The following is a 27,558-nucleotide window of genomic DNA, read 5'->3' on the forward strand; positions in this document are numbered from 1 at the left end:
AAGATTTTATTTATTTGAGAGGGACAGACAGAGACAGTCACAGAGACAGCAAGAGAGGGGAGGAGAGTGAGAAACAGACTCCCCACTGAGCAGGGCGCAAGGGCTTGATCCCAGGACCCTGGGATCGTGACCTCAGCTGAAGGCAGACGCTTAACCGACTGAGCCACCCAGGCACCCCAGGTGTGGCTATTGGTTTAAAGAAAATTTCAAAAACAAATTATTCCAGCAACAAAGGTGTTTGTAATCATGTACAAGATTGGTAACCATCTTACCTCTCCACCACCAAGATTTGAACTTTAAGAAAGGTATCAGTATAAAAATAGAATTACCATATGATCCAGTAATTCCACCAGTGGGTATTTACCCAGAGAATAGGAAAACTCTAATTCAAAAAGATATATGCACCCTATGTTTATTGCAGCATTATTTACAATAGCCAAATTATGGAAGCAACATCTGTCCATCGATAGATAAATGCATAAAGAAGATGCGGTATATATATATATACAATGAAGTATTACTCAGCCATAAAAAGAATGAAATCTTGCCATTTGCAACAACATAGATGGACCTAGAGGGTGTTAAGCTAAGCGAAATAAGTCAGTCACAGAAAGACAAATACCATTTGATTTCACTCATATGTGGAATTTAAGAAGCAAAATAAAGAAAAATGAGACAAATGAAAAAACAGACTCTTAAATATAGTGAACACACTGATGGTTACCAGAGGGGAGGTGGGGGGGATGGGTGAAAAAGGTGAGGGGGATTAAGAGTACACTTATGATGAACACTGAGTAATGTACAGAATTGTTCACTATATTGTACACCTAAAACTAATATAACACTGTACATTAATTACACTGGAATTTCAATTTTTTTAATTTTAATAAATTAAAGTTATCAGTAAATTCATTAAATTTGAAATTATGTTATTTTTAACTAATTCTAGTTCCCCTTCTGGCCAAACAAATTCCACTGAGAGAGCATCCTGTAGAGGTTTTAATTCAGTTTCCCAATATGCTTTATAATCTGTATCAGTGTTACCACAGGTTTCGTTAGAATCCATTAAATTAATCTTACCGGTTATACCAGGATTACACCAAATAACAATTATATTATGGATTAGACAAAGATCATTACAAAATATGTCAGATTTAGAGTAGTATTTTCTTGGCCTTCCCCTCCAAAAGTGGCTTTGCCCATACACTAGATACCATCATGGAATGGAGTTTAAATCAAGGGCCAAGTGTCAGCCAGATTTTTGAAATCTTCTTTTGAGGACACAGTATCTGCATACTGGGGTCTATCTCTAATGAATGCTTTGGCTTCCTAATATAAAAGAAGGCATTAGCCAAATCCAGAACAAAATACTGATGTCTCTGAGCATGCAGCATAACTTTAATTGTAGATAGCATATTGGACACAGCTGATGATTTGGGGTCCAGGGTGGGGGTTACAACTATCAAGTCCTCCAAAATCTATAGTTAACCTCTCCTTTCCATCAGCTTTCCTTACATACCATGAGACCTTTAAATGGGAATTTGTAAATACTAACACAGCTGCATCTAAAAGATCCTGGGGGTGCCTGGCTAGCTCAGTTGGAAGAGCACGCAACTCTTGATCTCGGGGTAGTGAGTTCGAGCCCCCATGCTGGGCGTAGAGATTACTTAAAAAAATAAAAGCTTAAACAATTTTTTAAATTAAAAAAAATCGAAGATCCTTAACTAGGGGCACATGGCTGGCTCAGTCAGTAGAGAATGTGACTCTTGATCTTTGGGGTCCTGAGTTCAAGCCCCATGTTGGGCGTAGAGCTTACTTCAAAAAAATAAAAAGGACTAAGTAGATTTATATAACACCAAATCCATTCCAATAATGCACTATGGTCAGGGGGAGGCAACCACCATACATGGTTTCTGTCCAGAAACTCCTTTGTGGACTATGCTTTCACCTGTATGCCTTCTGCAGTGACATCATATTCCTGTGATATCTCCCTCTCCATTTTCATTGGACTTTTAAGTCATAACAATACACAGATCAGCAAGCCTAGCAACTGTATATTGTTTACTGCCCTAAGGCCATGTCACCAATACCAATGAAAGCAGACTTGGGGTCCCTGCTGGAAGGTCATGAGACCCCATCACTCAGTCAAATCCTCTGCATTTCCTTGCCTGGTTATAATCAAAACAGGTTCTGAGAAGATTATAGAGGCCTCTTTTTTATAATCTTAATATTTTAAAAGTTTATTTTGGCTAGGATAAATTGAATTTGTCCCAGTTCTTTGAACAGATTGCCAATTTCTTAGTGATCCACCAAAATTTTATTAACTATTCCATCTACCTTCTCCTTTTTAAAGATGTTACTTTTAATCAACCACCTGAACATCTTTATCTGATTTAGTTATTCTGAGAATTCTTCCATCTTTTATTTATAGTTATCTTTCTTCTGAATAATCCTTATCTTCCCCCCAGTATAAAAACCCACTCAAGAGAGCTGAACAGAACAGAGATGCATAACATCATGCCTCACATCATACTGTCTCCCCTTTTACCATGTCAATCAGCTGGCTCAGAGGGATGGCGATAGAAGGTATGGTTTCATACTGAATCACAGGCTGTAATCTACACCTTTAAGAGCCTCTAGCTGCTTCTCTGATGCCTTTATTTTTACTGGGGGGGGGGCAGCCAAGGAACCACATTCTTGGCTGACGTCCCCTCAGTTTGTATTTGATTTGCAATCCATTTAGCAGGGACCTACAGACCCCAGTTCTCACTTATGTTTTTCCTCCTGTTTCTGAGTGTAGCACTTGTGCATACGCAACCCAGGGATGGCCTGGAAACCAACCCATTACCAAAAATCCTTCCTCACCAGCCTCTGTCATCTTTTTCCTGTGCACTAAATCATTTTTTTTTAAGTAGGCTCCACACTCAATGTGGGGCTTGAATTCATGATCCTGAGATCAAGAATCACATGCTCTACCAACTGAGCCAGCCATGCGCTCCCCTCTTAGTCATTATTATTTGAATTAAAATCAGGAGTTATATTAAATATTCCATCCTTATTACCAACTGCAACCATTTCACGAATATTGTAATTCAAAATACTTGCAAGACTCCACAGAACATATTCATGTGAGGTTTTCTTAAAAGCAAAGGATATAACATAGCAAGAGAAAGAATGCAGGGCCATACTGGGGGTCAAACATCCATGCAGTTTCCCAGATTCTTATTCACACACTCCTGTGATTCACTCCCAGATTAAGCCACAAATATGTGACTGATGAACCCTGGCTTCCAGAGAGTCAGAAGATTCCAGTAGGAGTTTTTATGCCTTCCTGGTAACACACTCAAGCCAGACTATCTAACCATTATGCCAGTTGGAAACCATCAGCAACCAAACTGGGACTAGGTGTGATCAGGAAATTTTTGGATATTAAACAACACATAATAAATCCCACGGCCCTTATCTTAGCAGAGTGTCAAAGACAGATACTCAGAAGTTCCTAGAAATAAAGCTAGAACTTCTTCAGTCCAATTTTAAACTAATTCTATCTTAAGATGAAACAAATGCACAATATATCAAAATCTGGGGAATGCTGCTAACATAGTAATTACAGGGAAACTTACAAAATTACTCAATTAGAGGGGAGTTTTCAAATAAATAACATAGTCCACCTTAAGAAAGTAGGAAAAAGACAAATTAAATCCTATAGGCAACCCTATTTACTCCATCATCTCTCTCCTCGTGCCTTGGGAGTAGTCCTGCCTCAGTGGCAGCATAAATTGGCAACTCAGGAAAGCTGTTTCTATATGAGTCACCAAGAACACTGAGTAAGTCAGGACGCCTGGGTGACTCAGTAAGTTGAGCATCTGCCTTCAGCTCAGGTCAGGATCCCAGGGTCCTAGGATCGAGTCCCTCATTGGGCTCCCTGCTCAGCAGGGAACCTGCTTCTCCCTCTGCCTGCCACTCCCCCTGCTTGTGCTTTCTCTCCCTCTCTGACAAATAAATAAATAAAATCTTTAAAAAAAAAAAAGAAAAGAATATTGGATAAGTCACAAAAACCACATCCCTGGAATCCCAGATCTCCCTTCTCTCAATCCATTTTCCTGCCAGCGCAGCAACAGTTCTGACCTGAGGCATCTAGAGTCTAAGGAAATCCACAAATATTTAGGTTATTTGTCCTGTAAGTTATCTTGGCCACAGAAGACAGCTCTGGAAGTCCTGAAAATTTCTGTACTCTTCTCACCCTACTCAGCCATAATATGGGAATACTATGAGCAGGTACCTTTCGTGGGGCATCTGTCTAGCGTCCTGCAATCTAACTCCGTATGAATCACACTTTGTGTCTGTGTCCATTATAGTTCCCACCTGGCTCCTGTAGTCTTCCAGCCTGTGACATCTACCTACTGAATTCTGAACTCAGGCTCCTTGCCAGGTACCAGAGGCCAGTCTCCTCTTAATAGTGCTTGGGGATATGAAACATTCCATGGGGACAAGGGACTAACTCATTCTGCTTCCAGATGCACTGGAGGTTGTCACAACCACCTTCCCACATAGTTACTTTTGGACCCAAAAATTAAACTAGCACCCAGGCTGTCATGACAGGTCTCACAAAGCTCCTAAGTCTTTCCTATAAGACCTTGGGTAGCAACGCAAATTAGGCCAAACCTGGAGTGAGAGCTTTTCTCTGCCATCATCGTGTCCCCTCTGAGACATGGAAAACTGGGGACTCCCACAAACTTTATCCTTTCATGTTGGTAGAACACAACTGTGTCCTCAACACACAATAAGCAGAACCTTCCAGATTAAAAGTAGCTCAAAGAGGGGCACCTGCGTGGCTCATTCAGTTAAGCGTCTGCCTTCAACTCGGGTCATGATTCCCAGGACCCTGAGATGGAGCAGGGAGCCTGCTTCTCCCTCTCCCTCTGCGCAGCCCCTCACCCCCGCTGGGGCTCTCTCTAATAAATAAATAAAATCTTAAAAAAAAAAAAAAGTAGCTCAAAGAATAAGCCCTTTATTACTGTACAAACATGAGTGAAGTGAGGCATGTGCTTCCAGGGCTGGAGGCCGTGAGACCATACACATCCACAATGAGCATCACACAAGATGAAAAAGTCCATGAAGATAAACCTTTGCAAGCTACCTGGAAAACCCATCTTGTGTGCTGATTTTTTCCATGCTTAACCCAGACAAAAGGGAGAAAATGAGGCCCCCCATGGGCCATGGAGGCCAATCATGACTCCTTCTAGGGACTGTGGAGACAGCACAGGTCTACCTGCCTAAGCATGCTGGAGTGACTGACACACACTGTGGGACTGACAGATGGTCAGAGTGGGACGGTCTTTGCCACTGGCAAAGGGAGTTGGCAATTTACAATGTGCAACAAGCTCCTGATAGCACCTGACCTGCCAGGCCCTCACGAGGAACCTCCCCAGTGCAGAGGTTCCTGTGTGTGAGGTGCCACTTCCGAATGCTGGCTCCCTCACAAAGCCCCCTCTCAGAGCTTCACTCTGGGGAGAGCCGTTAGGCTGACCAAGGAGATGGCAGGTTCCCTGTACCGCTGAGGCCTTTGTCCAGTGTGGATTGTCCAGTGCTGAATAAAGTTTGGTCCTTGGGTAAAGACTGTCCTAGGTCTGCTGCACTCATAATCACTGCTAGGAATTCTCAAATGGACAGGAAGTTGAGGGCCTTAGCTAGAGGACTCCCCACATCTGCTATGGTATTAAGGCTTTTCTCCATTATGAGTCTTCTGATGGAGAACAAGTGTGTGTTTGCGGTTAAACTCTTTCCCACATCTGCCGCACACATAAGGCCGTTCTCCAGTATGAACTTTCCAGTGCCGAATAAGATTTGGCCTTTGGGTAAAGGCTTTCCCACATCTGCTGCACTCGTAAGGATTTTCTCCAGAGTGAACTTTCTGGTGCTGAATGAGTTTAGAGATGCAGCTAAAGGCTTTCCCACATCGGCTGCACTCATAATCACTGCCATGAATTCTCCAGTGCACATTAAGGTGGGAACTCTGGCTAAAGGCCTTCCCACACTCGCTGCACTCATAAGGCCTTTCTCCAGTGTGAGTCCTCTGGTGCAGAACAAGTGTGTGTTTGCGGCTGAACTCTTTCCCGCATGTGCTACATACATAAGGCCTTGCTCCTGTGTGAACTTCTTGGTGTCTAATGAGGTTAGACTTACTACTAAAGAATTTTCCGCAATTACTGCACTGATAGAGTCTTTCACCCGTGTGAACTCGCCTGTGTTCAATCAGGCCAGAGATCTGTCTAAAGAATTTCCCACATTCACTACACTCATAAGGCCTTTCCCCAGTGTGTATGGTCTCATGTTTAAAAAGGTCACAGCTTTGACTAAAGAATTTCCCACATTTGCTGCACTCATAAGGCCTTTCTCCAGTGTGGATTCTCCGGTGCCGAGTAAGTGTGTCTTTGCGGGTGAACAATTTCCCACATTCGATGCACTTGTGATGCCGCTGTCCAGGGTGAAGGCCTCCCCCAAGCCTGGTGTTCTTGTGGGGCTTCATCCTAATGTGGGGGACCTGGTGCTGAAGAAGGTCAGAGGTGGCTGTGAAGTCCCTTCTACGCTCACTGTGTGTATAGGTCTTCTCTGGCACATAGAATCTGCAGGTTTTCACCGAGTCCCTGCCCTCATCTCTTCTGAAGGATTTCTCTGCAGTGTGGTGCTGACGGATGTTTGCACCGTGCCAGAAGTGCTTCCAACAGGCCCCGCCCGTGTGTGCTTCCAGCCTGGCTTCTCCCGCCTGGTATTCAGTCAGGTGTAAGATTTCTTTCAATATTGAGCCAGATATGTCACATGGCTGGGGGTTCAGACCTGCCACCGGAGTCCTGACTTGTGACACTCCTTCTAAAGAAACACTCTGCTCAGGGGACGGAGCCTCATCCTCCACTGCACACCAACCACCTGAAAGCAGAGGAGTACTGTTGACATGCATGGTAGACTTGCGGGTAGGGGCAACCCCATCGCTAATGTGTGTACGACACACCCAGGAATACCTCAGTGGGACTGTTTACAGGACAAGAGAGGTAGGGACAGGCTGAGGAAGGGGTTGCAATGCAGACCAGTTCTCTGAAGGTCACTGAATGAAGGGAGCCTCCCGAGGACAAGGATATGTGGACAGAGAACAGAGAAGAGCAAGTGGCTTCCAGGAGGTATCCGGCTGTTGAGGCGGGAGTGCTGTGCAGAAGGGCACGTGCAGGCCCAGGAAGACCCACTTACAAGTGTGCAGCTGGGGCTCAAGGGTTACTTAAGGGTACGTGCGCATCTCGTGACCTGTCAAGTGCACGCCAACGCTGCAGGACAATGCAGACCCAGCAGGGGGCAGCCTGGGTGCTGGGCAGATGGAAGACGGCAAGGGGCTAGAAGGCAGACAGGAGATAAGCTGCAGTGTCAAGAATGGGGAAGGACGGGTACCAAGGATGGCCACCAGCCTTGAAGCTGAACACTGGGGTGAAAAGTTAGTACTGCTAGTTTTGAACCTAACCCTGATATCATGCCCTTCCCTCATATCCACTCACCAAGTCCAGGTCCCCTCCGAGCCTCTCTTTCTGTGACTGGGGTCAGAGCCACCTGGTCAGGCATCTGGGGATCTTCCTTTTGCTCCAGTTGGGTGACTACGTGTGATCTGGAGGATACAATTCCTAAGAAAGACACAGGACAGGTGAGCAGCCACTACTGGCCAGAGCAAGACATCCTACGACACTCCCTAAGTTAAAAAAAAAATTATTACCAAAAAACCCCCCAAAAAACCTCGTGGGGGGGGTGCCTGGGTGGCTCAGTTGGTTGAGCGTCTGACTCTTGGTTTCAGCTCAGGTCATGATCTCAGGGTCAGGGGATCGAGCCCCGCGTTGGGCTCTGCACTCAGCACGGAGTCTGCTTGGCATTCTTTCCCTTTCCTGCCCCTCCCCCCACTCATGCTCTCTCTCTCTCTCTCTCTCTCTCTCTCTCTCTCTCAAATGAATAAATAAAATCTTTTCAAAATTAAAAAAAAAAACCTTGAAGGAAGGTTTTGGAGGAACTGCACAAAGGTCCCCGTAAGTAGTGACTATGTGAGTGCCTGTAACTCCTGGTACAATTTAGCCCCAGAAAATGTCCCCTAGAGAAAGGGAGCTGATCTTTAGGCACAGAGGTGCCATAATTCTGGATAGATTCACCAGCCCCCAAAATGACCAAGACTATGGGATCCACTGGGCAAACGACACCTTGGGACTCCCAAGCCCTTCGCCGCATGGCTTCAGGACCGGCTCACTAAGAGATGAGAACGCTCCATACAGCACAAGCCCAGCACTCACTACTCCAGAAAACCTGGAAAGAAAGCAGTATCTGTGATCTGACCATGGGAAGGACAGAGCAGTCCCTGGAGAAAAAGAGAAAGCAGATGGGATTGGCATGCAGACCTTACCCAGTGAGGCTAAAAGTGCAAAGTTTTCCAGCATCACATCCTGATACAAAAGTCTCTGAGAATCATCAAGGAGCATCCATTCTTCCCGGGAGAAGAACACAAACACATCCTCAGAGATCACACAGACCTGCAATGACATGGCCAACAAGGTCCAGGAAGTCTCTTGACGGAGTATCCTCACTCCATCTACCCACAACAATGTCGTGCTCACCCACTTCCCCACTTGCCAGCCAATCCCCCCGGGGTACCCTAAACCATGCCTCCTAGACATAAGCCTGGGCTCCCTGTTCTCACAGAAGCCCCCGGTAACGGGGCTGCAGGACCATCATCAGTTCCCACTGACTCCTCTCGTGCACATCACTTCTCAGACCACCCCTCCCTCACAGCTTCAGCTACCCATCACAACTCTCCTCACCCACACCACAGGCAGCACACCAGACTCCTCACGGGTCGCTCTGCACACAGCGCGGAGAGAGTGCTTGGCAACACCACCAGGATCCCGTCCTGCCCCAAACCTCCAGTGGCCCCACGTGTCAAAGGAAAGCCCCCATTCCTGCTTGAAGGCCTCCCAATCTGGACCTTTTCTTCAACCCCAGGCACCCAGGACTACAGCCATATTTCGGGAACCCTCAGCCTTCTTCCGCTTCTCCGCTGCACACTGTATTAGTTTCCTATAGCTGCTCTAACAAATCGTTACCAGCTCTGCGGCTTAAGTCAACACAAATTTTTCTTCTTACAGTTGCAAAGATTATAAATCCAAAATGGGCTTCACCAGTATAAAAACAAGAAGTTATCAGGATTGTGTTCCTTCTGGCTGTTCTACAAAAGAATCTGTTTCCTTCCCTTTCCCAATTTCTGAAGCCCTCCTGCATTCCTTGACTCCCTGCCCCTTCCTCCGTCTTCGAAGCCAGGAATTATCACTCTGACCTGTTTACTCCCTGAAATCTTCTTTGACTCCATCCTCCTGCGACTACACTGGGCCCACTGGATAATCTCTCCATGTTGTTAATATACTCAATTTAATCACACACATAAAGTCCCTTTTGCCACATGAGGTAACATACCCAGAGGTTCAAGGGATTAGAACATGCATGGCTTCGGGAAGCCACTATTTCACCTATTAGACACATGCTGTGCCCTCACAGTCCGACCTTCTCATCCCCACCTAATCCTCTGAAGATCCATTTGACAACTGACGTTCCTGGTTCAGTTGATGGCCGCAGCGTGTTCACACCTTTGAGTCATCTCTGCCTCCCCACCCTCCCTCTCGCAATGCACCTCAGCAAACAAAACAGGCCCGAGTAAAGGAACGAAAACACAACCTGTTCTGCCCCCTTTACAGCAATCATTCTGACATAGCTCATCAATACTCACTGGGACTATAGTCATAGCCTCCTCCTTGGTTCTCCTGTGGTGTGACCACATATAAACATAAAATTCTTCCAGTCATAAAATAAGTAAGTCATGGGGGTGGAAAGTAGAACATAAGAAATATAGTCAATAATATTGTAATAATTTCAAACGGTGACTACACTCATCTTGCTGAGCATTTCATAATGTATTTAACTGTCAAATCACTATTGTGAAAATTAATACAGGGAAAGCTCACTAAAATGGACTTGAAGGTGTGGGAAGGGACTACCGCTCATAGTCCTCTATAAATATGAGACAGACCTTGCGCATGGAAACTACCAGACTATCCCAGAAGGAGGAAGGGCTTTCCTTGCACACTCCCCAACAGCCCGGCCAATGAGAGAGGATCAGAGCTCTCAGCCCAGCCAATGAGAAGCAACTATACTTCAAACTCCCAGTTTTCTTCAAAGGACTTTTTGTTTTTAAGTGCCTTCCCAACTTCCACCTTCCCCTAATAAGCCTATTCCTCTCCTTTGTTTGGGAGACTTGCCTATGGTTTGGCCATAACTTGCTTGACCAGGATTGCAGTTCTCTTGCGATTCCTAAATAAACCCATCTCTTGCTGGCAAAATAACTGGCAGTTTTCTTTTTATGGCTGACACTATACTGTAAGCCTGAAACTAATATGTCAACTGTACTTCAACTAAAAATATTAAAATAAAGTTGTGTTAAAAAAATAAAGGAATGAATACAAACATACATACATACATAAGTTTTCTGACCCACCACCTCTGCAACGACCAGCAGAAGCCAAACCACAACCACTGCAGCGACTGGAACAGGAGGGTCAAGACTCCGTAAAAACTGCCATCTTTCCTAACTTTTGCACCTGCTTCCAATTTGGGGCCAATCAGCTTTCCCACTCCCTTGCCTGCCTTTAAGCCTCAGCCAAATGCAGGTGATGGTACCAGCAAGCTCTGGATAAATAGCCTTTGCTCGTTCTCATTTGGGTGGCTTACTTTATTTCCACACACCCGCGTCCACCAGCACCCAGCCCTTCACAATCTTCTCCACTCGGCAGTGAGGGAGCCCGCTGAGACCGCTTCAATCCCCTAGGGCTCCCGCCACCCTCAGGACAGAGGCTGAGCTTACCATTCTGGGCTAGAATTCTCACCCTCTGCTGCCTCCACCAGAAAGGAATGAGACCTGTGGTGTGCTGAACACAGCTCAGCTTCACCTCCAAGCATCTCTACCCGCCTAGGATGGGTTTCCCTCTCTGGGTCCTACTGGGGAATCTCTCCACATAACTGCTTGCTTGGATTGAGTCCATGTCCTCAGGGCGCAGAGACACAATTTCGGGGACAGAATAAAGGAACAAATATTCCATTTGGGGGAAGGTGAGCACACAGCCATAAGCTTAGCAGTCCTCACTGAAGCGTGTAGATAAAACAGGAGTAGCAGCACAACGGCTGGAGATGGAGATGCTAGTGCTCCCCTCGGTCACTCTACACCCCTAGAAACCAACATACCACATAGAGCTGTATTAATCTTACAGCACAGCGACAAGAAAAGCAGTAGCCAAAATAGCTACCACAATGGCTGCCATCTGGGGCCTGACCTTGTCATGGTGTCCCAGGTCTGTGAAGACCTCCACTCGTGGTGCAAGTGGACTGTGGGCTCTGTCTTCCTCATCGCTTTCATCCTCTCCTCTGGGGTGGGGGTGGGGCTCCTGAGTTTTGTGATCCTCCTCTGGAACCAGGTCACACTCACTGGCTTCACCCTGATGTTCTGGTGCAAGGTCACCACCTCCTTCCTCGTCTTTCTGAATGCCATCAGCGGCCTTCACATCAACAGCATCACCCATCCCTAGAGCCAAGCAAGGAAATTTCAGGACCCCCTCCTAAATCTGAGGACAGCAGGTTCTACAAGAAAGTGTGGTCCAGATGGGACTTTTCCAGCATGTGACCCCTGGTGGGGGTAGGGGTGGGACAATGCCCCTGACACTGCGGCCTCTTAACCACCAACCTTGGTGTGGCTGGCCACCATCAGCCCAGCGGCCTTTGCTGCTGACGTGCAGGGCCAGGGGCCGGAAGGGGGCCGCTGCTCCACCATCTGCACGGGCTCCACCAAGTTAGTAGGATGTTGATTTTAGAAGAAGTAACACATTTTAAAACCCTTTCCTTGAATCCTTCCCAGGATGGGAATACATTTGGAAGCAGCTTGGGTAACTGGTGCCCAGGCCGGCTGCCCAGTGCAGTTCACACCTGCCGCACTCTGTGTTGGCACAGAGGCCGTAGTCCCTGGAGTCTCCTGGGGTTGCCCAAAGTGGATCATTCTGGCAGCTAAGCATAAGCAGTCAGTGCCCGTGACTCCTCCACAGCTCAAAGGGCCTCTGTGCACATTTCCCTGCTACAGCTTTGGTCATGTTAGGGAGACAGAATTTAGGATTCCCTCGATTTCTGGCACACAGGTTTTCATACCATTTGACTTAACTTGAACCCTGCCCTTTGCGGGGGGCGGGGGGGGGCTCCATAATCTCTGAATAACCGTAGTTTCCAGCAGCCGGCTATCCCCTCTGCCTGTGGGAATCCTGCCTTAACTCTTTGAGCAAGTCTCCCAGGAGGGCCCACCTGCCTTCCAATACACAGTCCTCTCTGAAAACAAACAAAACAAAACAATATAGCCACCACAAAGAAGAGACTCTGGAAGACCTGCTGTGACTGAAGCACTGGCAGGAAGCCTCCCTCTCCTGGGCCATCACTGGCCGGGAGCTGCCACCTCACGTTGCAGAGCCTTCTGGGTATTGTAGTAACCACCATTCCACAGGAGTCAGAAAGGAAGCCAGGGTGGTCAGAAGGTGGAAGGCAAAGGAATCAATTATTGAAAGCCTAAGGTATGCTGAGCTTGCCAGTTGCTCCCAAGCCACATTTTGCGCTTCATGACTCCTCTTCAAGTCTCCAGCAGGTGGCCCATGTCCTAAGCACGAATGAACTGCCCCTGGGTATTTTGGAGGTTCAGGATTTGTATATCTCACCCTTCCTAACTGTTTTAAAGATTTATTTACTTATTCGAGAGAGCGAAAAAAGAGAAAGAGAGAGAGCATGAGCAGGTGGAGGGGCAGAGGGAGAGAGAGAATCCACAAGCAGACTCCCGGCTGAGCAGGGAGCCAAACCTAGGGCTCAATCCCAGGACCCTGAGATCACGACCTAAGCCAAAACCAAGAATCAGACGCTTAACCCACTGAGCCACCCAGGTGCACCTCACCCCTCCTAATTTGGGACATGAGTAGAACAGTTTCACCTCCCTGATATAAAATGAAAAATGAAGACGAAACCTCCCTAGCAGACCTCTCTGATGATATTTAAATGTTCCTCACACATAACGCTCCATTCATTAAAATGGCAAGAAAAAATAGTACCTACATCTTGGTGATGTTATATATAAAGCACTAAAAATAAGGCACACAGCGCTGGATACGAATCTTATCACCACAAAACAGGGCTCTCATGTACCCATGTGGTGGAAGGTGAGTCCAGATTGCCTATTTGCAGAATTACAGACAGGATCTATCAAAATTCAAATACACATACCCCAGACCAACAAGTAGCCTTAACAGGAATGATTAAAAATTTTATAGGATGGCATAGTGTGTACAATCTGTGACATTCAAAATTATTCCAAGAAAAAAGTCATCAAACCTACAGAATGCTTTTGTACATTTCGGGTAGCCCACTGCACAAAGGATATGTTTTTCTAAGCAAGATGATTAAGATTTACAATTTAAGAAATATTTTTTCCTTTGGACTAAATGGTAGCTAAAGGTGGACATCATTTCAAATTTTGTAGCACATCTCTTCTAGATCTTATGTTCAAATTCACAAACGTTGAACTTGAATTATAACCAATCACATAGTGTTTTGGGTTCAAATTGGCAATGGAATCTGGCAGATGGCATCTGACTTCAGGGCCTGAGCTCTAGAGGGAAGCTACCTGGGTTTGCAGCAAGTAATCCCATTACTGATTATGGTTCCTTGGACAGGAAGCCTCACCTCTCCAAGGCTCCATCTCCTCATCGTTGACATGGGGGAAATAACAGTATCTAAAACACAGGGTGGTTGGGATTATTGCCTGGGGAACTACATGCTATCCTCTGGTCATTCTCCCAACACTTCAAACCCTTCACAATGGAAGAGAGTGACTCCTGACCATGCACATCCTCTTAACCTGCACTCTTGACTCGGAGGGTTCCAGGTGCTCATCTCCTGTGGGAACCAGAAACCCACCCCCCAAACCTCTCCAACTGTCCTGAGGTAAACTGGGCCTCAGGTGGATCTCTCTAGTCAATGGAAGCTCAGACTGAATTCCTGACTCGCACTCACCAGGTTCCATGTCCAACAGGACAATATCCTTTAATACTGAAGATCAAAGGGGGTATTGTACAATTCTAGGGAGAAAAAGTGAAGCCACTGAATTCTATGGAAAATATCATACCATTTATTTAGGACACCTTTAACTTCTCTCAGCAGAAGTGTTTATAGGTTTCAACAATGAAGTTTCAGTAATATTCAGACAACTTTGTAGTTTTCAATGTTTGGAAATGAATGTTAATAAAAGAACTTAAACATACTTCATTATATTCATTCCTAAGAATTTTACTGATGCTATAGAATTGATCTGTAAAAATGCTATCATTCAATTGTTGTGTTCTACACATTGTTGACATATAGACTACAGTTCACTCACATCTTTATCTACCTCCTGTATGTGTATTTATACATTTATGTAAAAGGAGAGAACCTATACAGAGCGCTGTTACATTCACTTATGCTAATGATTTTTCTGCACAAATTGATATGATTTTTCTTCTTTAAGCTGTTACTATGTTAGATAACATTCTTTGTTTTTCTAGTATTAAAGCAACCTGGCATCACTGGAATACATCTCTCTTGGTTATAGTGTATAGTACATTTTATATACTGCTGAATGTTATTAATATAGTCTCAGTGCTATTTGTGTCTATATTTGTGAGGTTAGTTCTAGTAAAATTTTCAGATGACAGAATTGTCTTTACATTCTATTATGTGTTCGGTAAAGACAGTTGTACTTGGTATGAATTCCTAAATTTAAATGTGTTTGTAGGGCGCCTGGGTGGCTCAGTTGGTTGAGCGACTGCCTTCGGCTAAGGTCATGATCCTGGAGTCCTGGGATCGAGTCCCGCGTCAGGCTCCCTGCTCGGCGGGGAGTCTGCTTCTCCCTCTGACCCTCCCCTCTCTCATTCTCTCTCTCTCTCTCAAATAAATAAATAAAATCTTTAAATGTGTTTGTATATATTTTCATAGGTCTGATAGCCACTTGGGTCCCCCCTTCCACTGACCACTCATATTTTGTCCATTTAGACTAGAGTCTTATTTCTTGTTCTGATTAACACTATTTCTCTGTATGGACTATGTGTTGATCCCTTCCTAATTTTAGACATTGGAGATATCCTCTCTCAACTTTTTTTTCTAAATTTCAGTATAATTGTTATGTTAATTTCACGTGGACAATATAGTGATTCAACAATTCTACACATTACTCAAAGCTCATCATAAATGTACTCTTAATCCCCTTCAGCTTTTCCACCCACCCCCACCCACCTGCCATCTGGTAACCACATTTGTTCTCTATATTTAAGAGTCTTGTTTTCTGTTTCACTTTTACCTCATTTGTCTGTTTTCTTTCTTAAATTCCACATACAATTGAAATCATATGGTATTTGTGTTTCTCTGACCAATTATCACTTAGCATTATACTCTCTAGATCCAACCACATTATCCCATGTGGCAGTTTCATTCTTTTTTATGGCTGAGTAACAGTCCTTTGGAGATTGATTATATATATCACCTTGCCAGCTTGCATTACCACCAACAGTGCACAAGGGATCCTTTCCCTCCACATCCTTACCAACACTTGTTTCTTGCGTTTTTGAATTTAGTCATTCTGACAGGTGTGATAGCTCAATGTGGTTTTGATTTTCATTTCCCTAATGATGAGTGATCTTGAGCATCTTTTGATGGGTCTGTTGGCCATTTGGATGTCTTCTTTGGAGAAATATCTGTTCATGTCTTCTGCCCATTTTTTAACTAAATTATTTGGGTTTTGGTGTTGAGCTGTGTAAGTTCTTTATATATATAATTTTAGATACTAACCATTTATAGGATATACCATTTTTAAAGATTTTCTCCCATTCACTAGGTGGTCTTTTTGTTTGGTTGATTGTTTTCTTCACTCCTCAAAAACTTTTTTTTTTTTTTTAAGATTTTATCTATTTATTTGATAGAAAGAGACAGCGAGAGAGGGAACACAAGCAGGGGGAGTGGGAGAGGGAGAAGCAGGCTCCCCATAGAGCAGGGAGCCCAATGCGGCGCTCGATCCCAGGACCCTGGGATCATGACCTGAGCCGAAGGCAGACGCTTAAAAACTGAGCCACCCAGGCGCCCTGTTGTTGGTATTTTAATAGGGATTGCATTAAATGTATAGACTGCTTTAGGTAAAGGGACATTTTAACAATATTTGCTCTCCCAATCCATGAGTATGGAATCTTTCTGTTTTAGTCAACTTTACTTTCTTTCATCAGTGTTTTATAGTTTTCATAGTACAGGTCTTTCACCTCCTTGTTTAAGTATATCCCTAGGCATTTTGTTATTTTTAGTGCAATTATAAATGGGATTGTTTTCTCTTTACTTCATTATTAGTGTATGAAAATGTAATGGATTTGTATCCTGTGACCTTACTGAATTCATTTATCAGTTTATTAGTTTTTTGGAGGAATTTTTTGGGTTTTCTATATAAAGTATCATATCCTCTGCGAATAGTGAAAGTTTTACTTCTTACTTACCAATTTGGCTGCCTTTTATTTCTTTTTGTTGTCTGACTGCTTTGGTTAGGACTTCCAATACTATGATGAATAAAAGTGGTGACAGTGGACATCCTTGTCTTGCTCCTGATCTTAGGGGTAAAGCTCCCAGTTTTTCACCATTAAGTAGGTTAGCTGTGGGTTTTCCATATATGGCCTTTATCGTGTTGAGGTGTATTTCCTCTAAACCTACTTTGTTGAGGGTTTTTGAGTGGATGTTGTATTTTGTCAAATGCTTTTTCTACATCTATTCAAAGGATCGTGTGGTTTTTACCCTATCTCTTGTTGATATACTGTATCACACTGATTGATTTGCAAATACTGAACCACCTTGCATCCCAGGAATAAATCCCATTTGATCATAGTGAATGATTTTTTGAATGTTTCATTTGATTCAGTTTGCTAGCATTTTCTTTCTTTTTTTTTTTAAAGATTTTATTTATTTGACAGAGAGAGACACAGTGAGAGAGGGAACACAAGCAGGGGGAGTGGGAGAGGGAGAAGCAGGCTTCCCGCCGAGCAGGGCGCCCGATGCGGGGCTCGATCCCAGGACCCTGGGACCGTGACCTGAGCTGAAGGCAGATGCTTAACGACTGAGCCACCCAGGCGCCCCAGTTTGCTAGCATTTTCTTAAGAATTTTTGCACCTGGGCGCCTAGGTGTTCAGTCATTAAGCATCTGCCTTCAACTCAGGTCATGATCCCAGGGTCCTGGGATCGAGTCCCACATCGGTCTCCCTGCTCGGCGGGAAGCCTGCTTCTCCCTCTCCCACTCCCCCTGCTTGTGTTCCTGCTCTCATTCTCTCTCTGTCAAATAAATAAATAAAATCTTTAAAAAAAAAAAAAAAGAATTTTTGCACCTATGTTCAGAAATATTGGCCTGTAGTTCTTTTTTTTTTGTAATGTCTTTATCTGGTTTGGGTACCAGAGTAATACTAGCCTTGTAAAATGAATCTGGAAGCTTTCCTTCCTCTTTTTTTTTTTTTTTTTTAATAGTTTGAGAACAGTAAGTATTAACTCTTCTTTCAGTGTTTGGTAGAATTCACCAGAGAAGCCATCTGATCCTAGGCTTTTGTTTGTTGGGAGATTTTTTATTTATTTATTTTTTATTTTTTATTTTTTTATTTTTTTTTTTAAAGATTTTATTTATTTATTTGAGAGAGAGAGACTGAGAGAGAGAGCACATGAGAGGGGGGAGGGTCGGGAGGGTCAGAGGGAGAAGCAGACTCCCCGCCGAGCAGGGAGCCCAATGCGGGACTCGATCCAGGGACTCCAGGATCATGACCTGAGCCGAAGGCAGTCGCTTAACCAACTGAGCCACCCAGGCGCCCATGTTTGTTGGGAGATTTTTTTAAAAAAGATTTTATTTATTTATTTGACAAAGAGAGACAGAGACAGAAAGAGCACAAGCAAGGGGAGTGGCAGGCAGAGGGAGAGGGAGAAGCAGGCTTCCCCACTGAGCAAGGAGCCCGACATGGGGCCTGATCCTGGAATCCCGGGATCATGCACCAGAGCCACCCAGGCACACCTGTTGGGAGATTTTTGATTACTGATTCAGTTTCATTGCTGGTAATCAGAGGGTTCAAATTTTCTTTCTTCCTGATTCAGTTGTGGGAGGTTATATGATTTTAGTAATTTATCCATTTCCTCTAGATTATCCAATTTGTTGGCATATAATATTACATTCCTATAATCCTTTGTATTTCTGTGGTGTTGGTTGTTATTTCTCCTCTTTCATTTTTGATTCTAAGTCCTCTTTTTAATTTTTAATTTGATTTTTGATGAGTGTGGCTAAAGGTTTATCAGTTCTGTTCATCTTTTCAAAGAAGCAGCTCCTATTTCATTGATCTGTTCTATTTTTAATTTATATTGTATTCCTGCTCTAATTTTTATCATTTCTTTCCTTCTACTGGTTTGGGGATCCATTTGTTCTTTTTCTAGCTCCTTTCGGTGTAAGGGTAGGTTGTTTGAGATTTTTCTTGCTGCTTGAGGTAGGCCTGTATTGCTATAAAATTCCCAGTTAGGACAGCTTTTGCTGCATCTCAAAGATTTTGGACTGTTGTGTTTTCATTTTGTCTCCATGTATTTTGTTATTTCTTCTTCGGTTTCTTGGTTGACTGACATTGTTTAGTAGGGTGTTATTTAACCTCCATGTATATGTGTTGTTGCTTTTTTTTAAAAAGATTTCATTTATTCATTTGAGAGAGAGAAACAGAGAGAGCACAAGCAGGGGGGAGAGGCAGAGGGAGAGGGAGAAGCAGACTCCTTGCTGAGCTGAGAGCCTGACGTGGGGCTCAATCCCAGGATGTGGAGATCATGACCTGAGCAGACGCTCAACAATCCGAGCCACCCATTTGTGGCTTTACAGATTTTTTCTGTATTTGTGTTCTTTTATTTGTCTTCTTTACAGGTTTTTTTCTTGTGATTTATTTCTAGTTTCATAGCATTGTGGTCAGAAAAGATGCATGGTATGACTTTAATCTTTTTGAACTTGTTGAGACTTGTTTTGTGGCCTAGCATGATCTATTCTGGACAACGCTCCACATGCAACTGAGCAGAATGTATATCCTGTTGTTTCCGGATGGAATGTTCTGAATGTACGTTAGACACATCTGGTCCAATGTGTCAGTCAAGGTCACCGTTTCCTTGTCGACTTTGTTTGGATGATCTGTCCATCGATGTACTTAGGGTGCCGAAGTCCCCTACTAGTATTGTATTACTATCAATTACTCCCTTTGTAATTAGCTGCTTTATGTATTTGAGTGTTCACGTGTTGGGTTCATAATTAATTAAAATTATTGTATCTTCTTGTTGGATTGTCCTCTTTATAATTATACAGTGCCCTTCTTTCTCTCATCACAGTCTTTGTTTTAAAGCCTATTTTGTCCAACATAAGTATCAGTACCCTGGCTTTCTTTTCATTTCCATTTACACGATGAATGCTTTTCCATCCCTTCCCTTTCAATCTGCATGTATTTCGGGGTCATAAATGAGTCTCTTGTAGGCAGTATATAGATGGGTCTTGCTTTTTTACCCAATCCATCACCCTATGTCTTTTGATTTGAAGCATTTGGTCCATTTACATTCAAAGTAATTGTTGATAGGTATGTACTTATTGCCATTTTGTTACTTGTTTTGTGATTATTTTTGTAGTTCTTCTCTGTTCCTTTCTTCCTTTGCCTTCTGCTCTCATTGTTTTCTGGCTTTCTTTAGCGATATGCTCAGATTTCTCCCCCCTCCCTTTTTTGCATATCTATTACTGGTTTTTTATTTGCGGTTTCCATTAGGTTTGTATATAATATTTAAGCATAAAACAGTCTATATTAAGCTGATACTCACAAGTTTGAACCCATTCTTTAATCCTCTTCCTCCACCCCACATTTTAAGTCAAAAATCTTTCTTGTACTTTATATCCTTTTGTGAATCCCTCTACTGATTTTTATAGATATATTTAATTTTACTGCTTTTGATCTTCCTAATTTTCTTACTCCTGTTTCTAGTCTTTCCTTTCCACTTAAAGAGTCCCCTTTAACATTTCTTCTAGGGCTGATTTACTGGTCGTGTATTCCTTATGAAGAAAAGGTTCTGTAGTTCCCTGCAGTGCAATGTTACCTTTTCACCAGAACCTGGTGCTTTAGCGGCGTCCCCTATGTGTGTATGGGCACTCTACCATTATGGCTGAGCCACTTTTGCCTTCAGTTCAGTAATCTGCAATGGCTCTCTGCCTGCTGCGGGCAGGGTTTGGTCCCTGCGTTGTTAATGGGGCGGTCTGGGGCCACCCTGGGCTTGAGTTGAGTCAGATCAGGCATTTGCCAGAGCTGCAGTCACACTGAACAGCAGGACACTCTGTGTTGTCCTGAGAGGCTTTCATTGGTTGGCGTAGCCTGCAATCAGCCCAATGTCTGCCCCCAACCCAGCGCTGGGGCCACGGTCAAACTGTTGTGTATGGTTACCTTCCCTTCTCCCCAGGACAGAAGTCACTCTGCAGCGGTGCCAGCCCCCGTCCAGACTGCCTGCACACTGCTATGCTTGTGGCCCCTCTTCTGGTAAGAGTCCTGCAGAAGGGGTGCTGGAGGGGTGGGTCGGCTGGAGAACGTGAGCATGCTAGCAAGGCTGTGCTGTTCTGCTTGTGGGAGAGGACCTGAGGTCACTTTAGAGAACTCCTGCGGAGTGGGGCCCACAGGAGAGCATGACACATATGGTAGTAGCAGCATTTTCACTGGTCTGCTGTGGCAGGGGACCCACAGCCACTGGGGATGGACTCGTGAGGCTGGATTAGAGAGGGTGGGGCGTGCCAATGGCAAGCTAGGTGAAGAGAGTTCATTCTGCAGTGGTTCCTGCAGGTGTCCATGTATGTAGCCTGGGGGTACAGGGGAAGGAAATGGCATCTGACAAACTCTTTCATTCTGGGAGAAGTCTCCTAAAACTCCCTGCCCCTGCAGCACATGTTCTGAAACCAGCAAATAAATGTCCTTTCCGTATATATCAGGCATTTTCCAAAGTGCTGTGTCTATGCTCTACCTCAGTGGGGCTGTTTTTATGCTGTCTCTTTAAGGTCAGGGACTCACTTTCCTATCACCCTCCAAGCCATTGATTTTTAAAGTTCCAGGAGTTAGGGATCCCTGATTTTAAGAACGAAGGGTTTTCAAAGCCAAATATTATGAGTATTAGTTTTCCCACTGTGGGTTTCTATGCCCTGGGTACCTGGTATGGGGCCTGCTCCTCTCCCTTCTCTGTGCCGACAGTGGCCCTCCCTTCCACAGATAGTCTTGTAGGTCAGTTTGGTTCCCTACCATGTCTCTGCCCTTCCTACCCTTTTCGATGTGGCCTCTTCTCTACATTTACCTGCGGAGAGTCTGTTCTACCAGTCTCTGGGTCATTTTCTGGTTTATTTACACTGAAGTGTACATTACCTAGGAGTATCCATGGGACAAGGTGACCTTACGATCCTCCTACTCTGCCATCTTCCCCAAAAGGAAAACCTCTCTCAATCTTTCTTAACTCTAAATTTTGACTGCCATGAGCTTTATGAAATAGAAGTCTTCAATTCTAATAGCAATGTTTATCCATTTTCCATATATTTTATTTTTTAATGCTATATTTAAATCACCCTTGCCTATTTTACAAAATTATGCTCCCAGTTTATCTTCTATTGGTTTCCCTTATGTCTTCTTCTGAGGCGCCCCTCAAATAAATAAATCTTTAGAAAAAAAATTAAAATAGAAAAAATATTTTAAGGGGCGCCTGGGTGGCTCAGTCATTAAGCGTCTGCCTTCGGCTCAGGTCATGATCCCAGGGTCCTGGGATCGAACCCCGCATCAGGCTCCCTGCTCCGCGGGAAGCCTGCTTCTCCCTCTCCCACTCCCCCTGCTTGTGTTCCCTCTCTCGCTGTGTCTCTCTCTGTCAAATAAATAAAATCTTAAAAAAAAAAAAAATTTTTTTAAAAGAATTTTTGAAGGCTTATTCTTATGTTCAAATACATTTAGCATTCTTACATTTTCTTGATTAAGTTACTTATCTAGTATTTTAAATGTCCCTATGTTATCTTTGGTAATATTACTTTCTCTGAAGTTGACAATTTCTTATATTAATATAATCACTCCAACCCTCTTATTGGTATTTGTGTCTTACTTCATTCCATTCTTTTTAGTTTTTCTCTATTTTTGTAATGAAGGATCATTTATTACAGACTGTATAGAGTTTGCCTATGCATTTAATAGTCTGACAATCTTTCTTTATAATTCAAATATATAGGGGCGCCTGGGCGGCTCAGTTGTTAAGCGTCTGCCTTCGGCTCAGGTCATGATCCCAGGGTCCTGGGATCGAGCCCCACGTCTGGCTCCCTGCTCAGCGGGGAGCCTGCTTCTCCCTCTCCCACTCCCCCCTGCTTCTGTTCCCTCTCTCGCTGTGTCTCTCTCTGTCAAATAAATAAAATCTTTAAAAAAAAAAAGAGAGGGCACGGAAGCTCTGTGCCCTTTCCCCACACCTTGCCCTATGCATCTTTTCATATGGCTGTTTCTGAATTATATCCTTTTATAATAAATCATTAATCTATTAAGTAAAATGTTTCCCTGAGTTCTGTGAGCCACTCTAGTATATTAATCAAACCCAAGGAGGGGGGTCACTGAAACCTCCAATCTATAGCCAGCTGGTCAGGAACACAGGTGATAGCATGGATGTGTGACCGGTGTCCTACAGGGGAAGGGCAGACAGTCTTCCAGGACTAAACCCTTAACCTGTGAGATCTGACGGTATTTCCTGGTAAATAGTGTCAGATTTGAATTGAACTGTAGCATACCCAGGTGGGTCAGAGAATTGCGACCTGGTGTGGTTAAACCCACCCCTTCACACTGGAATTGGTGTGGTCATAATCTTTTTTTTTTAAGATTTTATTTATTTATTTGACACAGAGAGAGAGAGAGAGAGCACATGCACACAAGCAGGGGGAACAGCAGAGGAAGAGGGAGAAGCAGGCTCTCCACTGAGCAGGGAGTCCCATGTGGGGCTCGATCCCAGGACCCCGGGATCATGACCTGAGCCCAAGGCAGATGCTTAACCAACTGAGCCACCCACGCACCCCTGGTGTGGTCGTAATCTTAAACAGACTTTCACAAATAGGGTTCCATAGGAGAACTGGTTCCTACATAAAATAATTTCAGTGAATATTGTCTTAAAACCCTCATGGAAGGGGATGCCTGGATGGCTCAATCAGTTAAGTGTCTGCCTTGGGCTCAGGTCATGATCCCAGGGTCCTGGGATGGAGTCCCACATTGGGCTCCTTGCTCAGTGGGGAGCCTGCTTCTCTCTCTGCCTGCTGCTCCCCCTGCTTATGTGTGCTCTCTCTCTGACAAATAAATAAGTAAATAAATCTTAAAAACAAAACAAAACAAAAACCATGGAAGGTACATGCCTAGGATCAGTCTAAATGCATGGAAGAAAAATCAACTCATTATCTACAATGGATTTTTCAGGACATTAATGCTTAATTTTCTTATAAAATCAATCTGATAGAGGATACAACGTGAGAATAATCTAGAAATTTAGATAATGCAAACTTTTTTCCCTGGCTGTTTTGCAGTCCAAGAAGGAAACAAGAATGTATTATTTTCAAAATAATTATCAAATTATATTATCAAAAATTATTTTGAGCTGAAGGCAATTAAGAAACAGCAAACACAGAAAAATCTCCCTTTTCTGCCCAAAAGCAGGATATAAATTCTCCATTTACTGGAGATAGATCCTTACCAGCCCAGAGACTGGCACCAAAGGAATCTGCAAACAAATCATACATTAGTCTCCTCCAATGTGTTTACCTTCCCACAGTCTGCTGCCCTTGGAAGTCTAACACTACTCTTCTTCCTGTCATTTCTCTGAGAATTTATTGTTCTTTGTTGAAATGCCGTATCAACTGGAACCCTGAACCACCATTTTGAGTTACTTTTGATTTAGGTTTCTCCCATCTGTGCTGCACACATCAATAAACGATTTTTCGCTTGTTAATCTGTTTCTTGAGTCCCAGCCAATAATGTATAAACCTGTCTTGTACACCGAGACTAATGTAATTTTGTGTGTCAATTATACTTCAATTAAAAAAGAAAAAACAGAGGGGCGCCTGGGTGGCTCAGTCGGTTAAGTGTCTGCCTTCGGCTCAGCATGATCCCAAGGTCCTGGCATCGAGCCCCGCATCGGGCTCCCTGCTCAGCGGGAGGCCTGCTTCTCCCTCTCCCACTCCCCCTGCCTGTGTTCCCTCTCTCGCTGTGTCTCTCTCTGTCAAATAAATAAATAAAATCTTAAAAAAAAAAAAAAAAAAAGAGTCCAAGCTAAGCTGGTTACAGGTGGAGTTCTGCCTCCACTATACTCATAAAAATCACATCTAGGGCATGTGAGCAGAAACATCTCTTGTGTTGGAACAACTTGTATTAGAGGAATGCTTTGGTAGGAACTTCCTGTGAGGCAAGATGTCCCCAGTGAGTTTGTCCGTGGAAAATTTCAGTCAAAGACATAGAGAGGCTGAGACTGACTATCATATGGTATTTGAGGTATTTTAAGTCTTTGGCAAGACTGAGTGAAGTGAAATCACTCCTAGCACTGGAGGAGCTTTTCAATGTGTTTTTTAGGACAGGCTGTTCAAAAGTGAGGGTGAGGTCATCAGACTGTAGCGATTTTACAGAACCCCAACCTTGGTGGGTCATCATGCCATGCCGGATCCTCATGCCCTACAGCCTTCTCTTCATGCAGACACTGGGCAGAACCCTTTCAAACGCCAGGACTCCTTCTTTCTGGTGCAAAGTGTCAGGAATGCCCACGCTTTTTCCCCTACTCCCCCTCGCCCTCCAGCGACAGTCCTCCCCTTTCACACCAGGGACCATTTAAAATAACATACTTAAGGGGCACCTAGCTGGCTCAGTCAGTGGCATACACGACTCTTAATCTTGGAGTTGTAAGCTCCAGCCCTATGTTGGGTGTAGAGATTACTTAAAAATCTTTCAAAATCAAAATCAAAATAAATAAATAAATAAAATAAAACAACATACAGCAATCTTAGGACTGCTACCCCTAAATCTGATCTCCAGGCCCTGACCTTGTCCAGACCACTATTCTCACCCCGTGGATATCTCCAGCCCCGCCGGTTCTCCCAGAACCCTACACCTTCCATCCCAGATGACACCTCTACCCCCAGACATCTCAGAATCAACCATGTCCAAAATTCAACTTATGATCCCTGAAACCTGCCTACGATGACTTCACGGTTTCCATTTTCAAGACGTCCATGAAAAACAACAGAACAGGAAAAATTAAAGACTTGGTTTTTCACTCCTACCTTCAATCACACCCCCATCTGATGCAGCAGTAACTGCGGCTGGTTCTATCTACCCAGAATCCGACCACTTCCTCCCTCTCTGGCGGCACTACCCTGGTTCACCCATCATCAGAACATCCCGGGAGTCCGCCGCACGAGCCTATTACGGGTCTCCAAGAACCCACATTCATGTTCCACGCCCCAACCTAATCTGTTTTGCTCTGCGGGAAAATGTGGCTACTTTTTTAGTCCCCACTCACATTAAGTTCTTCTTCTATTCAAAACCCCTGTAGCTCCCCGAGCCCTCACAATGAGTACCGCTCCTCAGGAAAGGCGTGACCCCCTCACGCGCTGTCCCCTGAGGGCAGAATCCTCCCGCCGCAGCCCCCTCCAGCCCCCCTCCAGCCTCTGCCCAGCCGCCCTCGGCCCGGAGCCCGCTCCCGCACGCCGGCGCTCACACACGGGGCCCCCGCCCGCCGCCGCCTCCCCGTCCGACACCCGGCCGTGGCTCGAGCCTTCGGGGTCTGGGTGGGGGGACGGCGGGGAGGGCCCGGGGGACGAGCGTTTACCTGAGCCGGGGGCCTGGGCGCGGCCGCCGCCATCGGACTCGGGGTGCGGAGCGGGGCCCGGAGCGGCCCGGGTCTAGGACGGGGACGCATACACGGCCTTCCCAAGTCTCGCCGCGGCTGCGGGGCCACGGTGGGCGTCGCTAACGCCGAGCCTCCGACTAGTCTCTGCGACACGGGGGCGACCCCTCCACCTCCGGCCTAACAGAGCAATCGAAAGCCCCGGCTTGGGTAGATGCTAGCAAAAACCGACAAAAAGTCCAATGCCAAGAAGATACCGGAAGTCCCGCCCAGCCCCCTTTCGCACTCCTGGAAACGCCCCTCCCTCGGGCCTTCGTTGGACTGCGGCGCTTAGGCTTCTGGGTAATGTAGTTCTCTATGAGCCATGGGTCCAGGTAAGTGGCTCTGGGCGGAGGTTCCTGGGAAAAGCAAAGGACCACCGCGAAGGGCGTGGTCAATGGTTCCCCGTACTCCTCGAGGATGGGGTGGGCCTTCTCTCCTCATCAGGGGCCCGCATCCAGATTTTATGAAGTGGACTCTGGACCAATCACAGATATGTTTGTAGACATATTATTTCATATGTTCCCCAAAGCCACAAAATCGAATGGACACACACCACCGCTAAGTCTCTCTCCGTCTCCTCATATCTGGGAGCTAATAACTATTACCTCGATGGTTTTTAAACACATATAGAACGAAGCTTTAAGATCAGTTTTGCGAATTTAAGTTCTGGTTAGGGACAAGAGAGAAAAGACTCCAGACAGGACTACGGAGCGGAAGAAAAAAGGGATGTTGAGCACCCATGAAGTCAGGGGGGAGTTTCTCAGAAAACTTCTCCAGCTTGTATAATCAGTGATTGTATCAGCCCAGCGAGGGACACTTTTTTTCCAGATAATATTTCTTACTCCATATCCTAAGATATACAGGATTGCTTTTAAGATCTGAAACAGGTCCAAAAAGGATCACAACCATTTGAATGTCATTTCCTTACTGGACAGTGTCTGTCATTGTCAGATGTTTGGGACACCATGAGGTCATGTCCTCCTTGTGAAGTAATTACCGTTTCACGTGTTATTTTATTTTATCATTAAAGATTTTATTTGGGGTTCCTGGGTGGCTCAGTCGGCTAGGCGTCTGCCTTCTGCTCGGGCCCTGATCCCAGGGTCCTGGGATGTAGCCCTACATCGAGCTCCCTGCTTACCGGGGAGCCTGCTTCTCCTTCTCCCTCTGCCCCCACTCCTGCTTTCTCTCTAGTGCTCTCTCAAATAAATAAATCTTAAAAAAAAAAAAAAATTGCTGTTTGAACACGAAGTGAGTTCCTGACTTAGCAAAAAAAAAAAAAGAAAATTTATTTATATATATGAGAGAGAGTGAGAGAGTGGGAGGAGGAACAGAGGGAGAGGGACAAGCCAACTCCATGCTGAGTGCAGGGCTTGATCCCAGGACCCAGAGATCATGACCTGAGCCTAAGGCAGACACTTCCCCTTCACGTGTTATTTTAGGTAGGTTTCAGCACAGGGA

General features: G+C 44.7%; 2 protein-coding genes across 2 annotated transcripts in view; both read right to left on the reverse strand.

Annotated features, from left to right (window-relative positions):
* ZNF671 (zinc finger protein 671) lies at window positions 1-26,323 on the reverse strand. The gene is made up of 5 exons (XM_036088413.2): window positions 26,041-26,323; window positions 11,397-11,644; window positions 8,426-8,552; window positions 7,542-7,664; window positions 1-6,927 (listed from the first exon to the last, which is right to left on the reverse strand). The coding sequence occupies exons 2-5, from the start codon at window positions 11,640-11,642 to the stop codon at window positions 5,720-5,722; spliced, it is 1,704 nt and encodes a 567-aa protein (XP_035944306.2). The 5' UTR covers window positions 11,643-11,644; window positions 26,041-26,323; the 3' UTR covers window positions 1-5,719.
* The window catches only part of LOC118533232 (uncharacterized), a 102,540-nt gene that overhangs the window by 46,478 nt on the left and 28,504 nt on the right, over window positions 1-27,558 (reverse strand). The gene's annotated exons all lie outside the window — the stretch shown is intronic.

The sequence above is a fragment of the Halichoerus grypus genome, chromosome 15 (genome assembly GCF_964656455.1).
Source record: "Halichoerus grypus chromosome 15, mHalGry1.hap1.1, whole genome shotgun sequence".
NCBI lineage: Eukaryota > Metazoa > Chordata > Mammalia > Carnivora > Phocidae > Halichoerus > Halichoerus grypus.

Excerpts from the sequence above, each read along its gene's own strand:
- ZNF671 (XM_036088413.2), bottom strand. The coding sequence starts at position 11,642 with ATGGGTGATGCTGTTGATGTGAAGGCCGCTGATGGCATTCAGAAAGAC. Across the intron at positions 8,553-11,396 it reads ACCTGGGACACCATGACAAG|GTCTGTGTGATCTCTGAGGA; the intron begins GTCAGGCCCCAG and ends ATGTCATTGCAG. Across the intron at positions 6,928-7,541 it reads TCGGAGGGGACCTGGACTTG|GTGGTTGGTGTGCAGTGGAG; the intron begins GTGAGTGGATAT and ends CTCTGCTTTCAG.